Raw genomic sequence first — 8320 nt, 5'->3', positions numbered from 1 at the left:
GCATTGTAGCTTGCCTTTCCTCTCACTACTACATCTCCATCTTACTCTCTCTCACTTGTGTCTCCAACTCAATCCCCCTCATCCTGGCATTGGATTGCTGCTTAACCAATGTACGACACTAGGAGTTCAACATGAATTATCTGATATCCCTCTTTACCATACTCAAGTATCGGTTCATCCACATCAGCTCCGAGGAAGCGTACTTTGGGTAGAATATAGATATCTCGCGGAACATCCTGGTGATCTCATTCACCGACACTTTCATCTGCCTGAGCGACAGGTACTCCTAATCCATCCTCTCTCTATCTATCTATATCTATCCCCACCAATAGAACATACTCAGTGTGAAACATCTTAGAAAATAGATCCTATGTCACTATGGCCCGCTCCACATGAGAATAGCCCTGAGTCATAAACTTCCACCAGTCCTTCTCTTCCATGACATGATGAGAAGTGCTTTGAAAGTGATATTGTGATGTTCAAGAATTAAGATAAGTAAAATAAGGGTGTCTAAGTAAGTTTATTATATTTTGCATATGGTGTGAATGTTAATATATATCGTTATTAGGTTTGTACTAAATCATTTTTGTTTGATGTAATTTGAAAACTGGAGTTGGAAAGAGTGTAACAACAAAATTAGCTAGGGATCATATGCTAGAAATTAGTACATTGAAATGATAGTCAAAATAATTCAAACTAGATGTGTACTATAAGCTTTTGGTAATGCAAAACATCAATGAATAAATTTTTTAGTTGATATGTAGGTTGTTAGTATCTTTTTTAATAACTAATTAGTTGGAATATTTGCATGTTTGACTTTGATTTTTAAACTTTTCATATTGTGCAAGGGAAATTAACTGATATTCATTAGAGAATTGTTTGGTATCATGGAGTACTCGCATCCTTTCTTATGTTTAAGGTAACTATTTACGAATTTTGTGTAGTATGTTATTGGGAATATTTAGGTGAAACTTGAAATAGTGATTTATACTTTGTTGGTACTTTGATTTAGAGTATGCTAACATATTAGTGAAATAATTGTTGTATCTCATGACTTTCAGGAGCCACACCTCCATCTTTTCAATTTTAGCAGCTTGTATGTATATGTCATATGGGGTTCACACATGAAGCACAAATGAATGCAACCATATTGATATTTTTAGGAAATGGAAAAGAAGTTGGTGTCTCTGTCGGGTACATTTGAGAATTGAGATATCCTTAGATGTTTTGTAAGATAGGTTCTTAGTGATGTTAATATGTAAAAATTCATTTAGAAATTAAGTTGGTGACTTTTTATTTGTTGAATTCAAAAGTAGCTATATTATATACTAGTTTTAACCTTCATAATTTATTGGAAATGGTATTTATATTTTAAATATATATATATATATATATATATATATATATATATATATATATTTATGTTTTTTAATTAAATTAGTGTACTAAAAGGACCTAGTTGTTTGTCAAGTAATCTGGGCTATGATTTGCATATGAAAACAATGTTGAGAGTTTTTATAAGACCCGGTTTTTTACGTGGAAACCGAGTAATAATCCATGTAGGGAAGTGGCATTGAAATTGTTATATGATAATGAACTGGGCTCTTTTTGTCATTAAAAGACCCGATTTAAAACCGCGCTCTATTATCAATTTCAAATAGGACTCGCCTAACATCAAACCCGGTTGCAAACTGGGTTCTTCAACTGATTTAACCAGGTCCTTTGACTCTTTTTTTAGTAGTACCATCTTCATCATCATCTCATGGTTTAGATTTTATGTTGATGTGGCCAAGTACTTCGGCTCGTTTGCACATATCAAGAAATATTGAAATATTCTACGACATAACTTGTATTTGGAACCAAATATAGACTACTTGAACCCCAATTGGTAGAGGCTTAGCAATGGGATAATGGGAATGTCAGGGTTTGATCCTTGATGCTAACAAGAATTGGAGTATTAACACTAACATCTAACTAGTCAAGTTGTCGTTCAAAAAAAAATTGCTAGTAGACATCCGTAAGAGAAAAAAAATAGTTGACTTGCAGTGGGGTTGATGGGTATTGTGTTGGCGCTAGGGATGAGATTTAGAACCGGAAAACCGGAACCGGAACCGGAACCGTTATAACCGGAATATATAGAACCGGTTCTGGTTCCGGGTTTAAAAATTGACTTTATATGGGTTCCAGGTAATCCGTGTTTGGGTCCATCGGGTCCGGGTAAACCGGATCTAAAAACTGGAACCGGTGTTTGGAACCGGAACCACTTTTAGGACCGGAACCGGTTTTTGTGAAACGTTTAAAAGATGCATATATCATTTGTTTCAACTCCGATTGACATGCGGTTTTTTCCAATATATAGTTTAGAGCTTGTACATGATTTTAGACTATAAATTTGACATTTTTAGTTTTATATTTATTGACTTATAGTCCTCCAAAATCGAGATATCAAAGTTGGAAGTTTTTAATTTTTCAGTTTTTTTGTATTCGGTGAAAGTTTTAAAATATGGATATCTAATTCGTTTGAAGTCGGATTGACATGTGGTTTTTTTCAACTTGTAGTTCACAGTTTGTACATGAATTTAGACTATAATTTTGTCATTTTTGGTTTAACGTTCAATGATTTATAGTCCTCCGAATTCGGGATATCAAAACTAAAAATTTTCAACTTTTCACCTATTTGTTTTTGTATTTTGTATTATGTGAAAATGTCAACACATGCATATCTCATTCATTTAAAATCGGATTGACATGCGGTTTTTTTAGAGTGTATTTTAGAGTTTGTACATGATTTTAGACTATAATTTTCTTAATTTTGGTTTCATATTCAATGAGTTACAGTCCCCCAAAGTCGGTATATCAATTTGAAAATTTTCAAAGTTCAACAAAGTAGTAAGTAATTACCAAAAAATTCCGGTTTTTTCGGTTCTAAACCCACTTTATCCGGTTCCAACCCTACCCACTTTGATGTTTCCGGGTTTTCCGGTTCTAGACCCAATTTACCCGGAACCGAACCAGAACCGATTCCTATATACCAGTCCGGTTTCCGGTTCTATAAAATCTCATTAACCGGTTTCGGGTTTTCCAGGTCCGGGTCCATTCGGTCCGGGTTTGGACCCGCTTTCATCCCTAGTTGGCGCTAGATGAGGAGCCGATGGACATGGTGGCCTTCAAACAATCAAGAAATCAACAAAAATAAAAATAGAAAAAATAGTGGGCAAAAATCTAACCTTTGGCAGAGATATCGTAATGCCTGGTTGTCTAGACCACGTTAATGACTTGATCCACTAAAGAACGCTCAAGAACCAACGGGTGTTCTGCATATCCGGCAAATGACAAAAGATGATTTCGGGATAGAGCTGATTCAATGTTGATTTTTGGACAGAGGCAGCAATGAATGGTTGCGTGCGTGAGAAGGCCGCGATGGGACTGCAATGTAGATGGCAACAAAGGGTTTTTAATTTCCAGCAGAGAGTGCGACCAGGGAGATGGTTTCCTGAGGATCAGAGAAGGCCAAGAATGGATCGGCTTGATACCATGATTGCATATGTGGAACACCCGTTAACAAGAGTTGTGTACTATTGATTTCAATATATAGATACAAAAGATACAAAGAGACCCTTATAATATAGAAAAGAGAAAATAAAAAGAACAAATGTAATTTAACAAGTCAATTAGGAGTTAAATCGGGAGATGTCGCTCCTACAAAAATTTGTCAAATGAACACAGATAATCAAACTTCGTAAAAGACTAGAGAATCATAATTACATTACAAACATACAACCAAACATTTCAATGAGTGAGTAAATTAATTACAAGACAATAAAATACGGATGATTTGTGGATCAACTAATTACATATCGAACTTTAAGAGATTATCACATACTGAACACACTATTTAACTTCACCATAAATGTAAATTTTGACATAACGTACCACATAATAATCTACCATTTAAGAACTCGTTCACAATCATATACGCTACAAATCGACTGCAAGATCATTAGCAACAGCAGCACCAACATAGTAACAACGGTTAGAAATCTCCACGACTCGTATACATATTTCTTCACCAACCTATACGCCTTCACCTTCAATCTCTGACTATAGTAGGCATTAATTCTAGCAACAGTGTCATCACAAACTTCATTTGAGGATTTATTCATCCCATTAAACAAGACCCCGACCTGAAAATCAGTCAAGTTCCCTTTAATTATACCAGCACCTCGAAGCAAACGTGCGTCTTCAGTAGTGTCAATAATGCCACTCATGAAATCAACATACCCTGCAACTACATGGTTTTCATACCCTGAAGAGTTGCTGCTACTAGCGATTTCATAAGCTACAAGGTTTCGCAATATAACTTCTGAGTTGTCGTTTAGAGTAACCACAGGGAGGTAAAGTGTTGCAGTCGTTTGATCAAAGCACGCTTTTAAGGTTTCTCCATTTAAAGGCTTGAAATTGATTCGGGCCATTTTGGATAGTTGTGAAACTGAAGGTATATCTATCTCTTCCACTAGTGGATTTGTGGTGGAAACTTCTTTTCTACCTGAATTGTGACCGAGTATATTTGAGATCATATTCCATGGTAGGGTGGTGATCAACCGAATCGGTTTTATAGAACTTAATACTTCACTTGCTAAGATTTCTTTTGCATTTTCGAGCAATTGATGGTTATCGAGATCAAGTTCTAACTTTATTGATGTGTGTCGCGATAATTCTACTTGAGCAGAAGCTGCCGGTGGAGTCTGAAAATCTATAAAGGGATCGAAATTGACAAACAAGGTATTAAAATCTTTAAGTTATGATTTTAGGGTTGAATACGAAGATAAAACAACTAGTTTTGTTTATTTATTTTATTAGAGCATCCTACTTTCCGTTATTTGTATTACATCATTTTGAGTTTCATTTTTCTCTCAATAAGACAGTCAAATTAGGAAAACCTTCCCTATATATTTTAGCATTGTATTCTCAATTTATATCTTATCATGACCTTATAAAAAGAAGAAATAAAAGTAGGATGCTATAATAAACAAATATATAAGAGCTAGTAATTCTAAACTTCTAAACACACCAATATAAAATTAGTTGGGAAGAGATGACCTCTATCACTGCTTTGACTCATAGTGATCATCATATGTAAAAGATCCAACAAGTGAAGAACTTTTGTTTCTTGCAAGACTCTCTCATATGATCGCAACTCGAAAGGCGATTGAGACTCACAAAAGACCTGCATCATTGAGAAGAGTTTAGCATCATCGTTCTTCGACAAGCCAATAGATTTCACGATTTCCTCCAAAACAATCATTGGGATTTGATTCTCGAGCATCATAACGTCGCTAAAAACACTACCGTTGTCAGCAAAACTATTCAACCGTTTACTCAAAAGGTAAATCAGAAACATCCCATCAATGGCAAGCATCAAGGCTAAAGTGTCATCCTCCAAATCAAGGTACTTGTGGTAACAAGCTCGGATCTTTGGTCCCATTTTCTTGAGCTTGTTGACCACAAAACCAATTTGGTCAGATCTCCAGTAAGACTTGACCATTTCGATTTTGTATCGCTCCATATGATAGAGCTCGGGCCGTAAATAATGGTAAGGACCTAATGCTATCACTTGAGGAGCATAAGCTACAGGATTTGTGACAGTTATGGAGTTGGGTACATGGCAAACAGCAATCGGTATTTTTTGGTCTAATGGTGTCTCGTTTTCAACGTTTTTTCGGGTTTGAATAACCCAGTTTTGTTCTGAGAAGGTGGAGCTGAACATGGTGTTGGAGGAGGAGGAAACGGCCATTGATGCAATGATGCTTAAACTTATATAATTTGCGATGGTTTGTGCATGCAGGCAGTGCTACTATGAAGAATATGTACTACTGTTATATCATATGGTAGGCACACTGTCACTATAACTTATGTAGTTACTTTTATTGCCACGATTAAATGCATATTACAATATGTTACGTGTTTCAAATGTGAAGTACATGTCAGAACAAATAAGAATAGAGGTTAATTATTTAATATATTTATTTGTGTTAGATAATTTGATTAGAAATAACTAAAAGTAATGTAATATAATTAGAGAGAATCTTCGAATTATGTTAAACGCTATTTTTAAAATTTTATTTGTATCATAACATTTTGCTAGGAATTTGAAAAATCATTTATTAATTACAATAATTGGCAATATAACACGTTTTCATTTCTTAGGATGCTTTAAAAATTTTGTTGTACATAAAAAAAATAATACAATTAAATATAAAAACAAATATGGTTAATCACATTAAATATTTTCCAAAAAATAATTACTATGACAGTTCAGTTACTAAACATGGTCGGATTTACTATGAGGGTCGGTTACTGATGTGTATTTTTTAGGGATGAGCATCGGAACCGGGTACCCGCTTTTGGAACCGGAACCGCCTCGGAACTGTCGGTTTTGGAACCGGAACTGCCTTAGGCGGTTCCGGTTCCGGTTCCTAAAGTTATGGAACTGCCTTAAGCGGTTTCGGTTCCGGTTCTCGTTTTTCCGGAACCGCTACCCGCTGGGTACCCGCCGGAACCGGTTAATATATATATATATATATATATATATATATATATATATATATATATATATATATATATATATATATATATATATATATATATATTATCTCATATAAATATGTGTGTTACTTAGACCAATTTAGAATATATATTGGTCCGGTTTTGTCCGTCTTTGGTCCGAATTGACTTGATTTGAATCGAACTAAATTGCGGTTTTATCAACAAAGGTTAAGAAAATTAATGTAACCGGGTTACCCGCTCCCGGAACCGGAACCGCCGGTTCCGGGACTGGTTCCAAACATTTAAGAACTGCCTAGAGCGGTTCCGGTTCCGGTTCTAACTTTCTAGGAACCGCCGGTTCCGGTTCCGGTTCCGGTTCTCGCCAAATGAGACGGGTACCTGCCTATGCTCATCCCTAGTATTTTTACTGCATTTAGTTTTACATTCATAATTCTACTTCATCGTAGCTAAACCAATATACATTACATGTATTGAATCAAATTTGAAAATATAATAAGTAATTGTAAATAAGGGTTCCAAACTCAAGTGAATGAGTACGAATTCCATAACCAAATAAAAGGAAAAGGTTTTGATTAAATAAAAGGAAAAGGTTTTGATTATATAATTCAAAATTTAACTAAACTGACAATGTAAATTGATTGAAACGATTCACTTTAATTGTTGTGGTTTAAACTCGATTACATCTTAAATTCATTATTAAATGTTAAAGTGAAATTGTTATTTATTCGTCATTTACCTATTTCGATTTGCTATCTTGGTTGGATTAACTATTTTGTATAATCATAAAGATAACTAACACATTGGTCGTGCAATTAGTGATCCAGACAATTATAATTATATTCGGATTAGGAGAGATTTGGTCGGGGAATTAGCTTCAATGGTGATGAAAGTGAATAAATAGCATAAGTTGGTCAACAAACGCTCTCTTACACATTAAAGTTCACGATTTTACTACCTAATCTTAGGTTTTGGTCAAAAAACTAGTCATAACTATTTAATGGTCATAAATAAATTATGAAACAAGCCAATAAAACTAGATTGATAGTCTAAGTTCTACTAAGGGCCTGTTTGGTATCTAGTTAACTAGGTCCAGTCAAATTTTTTGTCTGACTCGGCTCAGTCAACATGTTTGATAAAGAGATAATTATGACCGACCCGGTTCAATATGTTGATTCGGTCATGAGTAACTGTTTGATTCGGTCCTAGGTAAAAAAGTGGCTGACTGGAACATTTCCCGCTTTGCCCTGATGCTTTCAACACCCTATCGTGAACGAACCAACCTTTTCTCCCTCCCCAGCTTCTGTCTTCGTTGGAGTTTGCTACCCCTTTCGCCATTGTCTATGCAGCCATCCTCCTGTTTAAGCACATAACTATATTTGGTATGTACATGACCCGATTGTAGCATGTTTTTTTTGGGTTGTCTTCACACTGGTGACTAGACATGATGATTGTTGAGGAGAGAGGATGATTTATTATTAAGAATAATAAATTGGGGCATAAATATGATCTATTAATATATCATATGAATAATATATTAATTTGGAATCATATTATTAATTAGTATTTAATCAGAAATTTATTTGGAATTAATTTTGGGATTAAGTGAACTGATTGAAAGTACAAGGGCTGTTTTGTAACTATTTAATATTTGGGGCATTGGGCCATTAGATCACCTTTATTAGAGCTAGGCCGAAAATCCTAAAAGGATCTAGGAGTTTTCGTCCAAGGGCCTAATGTAAGGAGGTCCATGGAC

General features: G+C 35.0%; 1 protein-coding gene across 1 annotated transcript; it reads right to left on the bottom strand.

Annotated features, from left to right (window-relative positions):
* Positions 1 to 3787: 3787 nt before the first annotated feature.
* Positions 3788 to 5861, bottom strand: LOC145065033 (putative UPF0481 protein At3g02645). The gene is made up of 2 exons (XM_079012376.1): positions 5101 to 5861; positions 3788 to 4753 (listed from the first exon to the last, which is right to left on the bottom strand). The coding sequence occupies exons 1-2, from the start codon at positions 5792 to 5794 to the stop codon at positions 3945 to 3947; spliced, it is 1503 nt and encodes a 500-aa protein (XP_078868502.1). The 5' UTR covers positions 5795 to 5861; the 3' UTR covers positions 3788 to 3944.
* Positions 5862 to 8320: the final 2459 nt, after the last annotated feature.

The sequence above is a fragment of the Lactuca serriola genome, chromosome 7 (genome assembly GCF_051521515.1).
Source record: "Lactuca serriola cultivar US96UC23 chromosome 7, Lser_US96UC23_V15, whole genome shotgun sequence".
In the NCBI taxonomy this organism is placed as follows: Eukaryota; Viridiplantae; Streptophyta; class Magnoliopsida; order Asterales; family Asteraceae; genus Lactuca; species Lactuca serriola.
This window is presented reverse-complemented; position numbering and strand designations above follow the sequence as displayed.

Bases quoted from the DNA above. Each gene is read 5' to 3' on its own strand.
- LOC145065033 (XM_079012376.1), bottom strand. From the start codon at position 5,794: ATGGCCGTTTCCTCCTCCTCCAACACCATGTTCAGCTCCACCTTCTCA. The intron at 4,754-5,100 runs GTCATCTCTTCC...ATCCCTTTATAG, and splicing joins GAGTCAAAGCAGTGATAGAG to ATTTTCAGACTCCACCGGCA.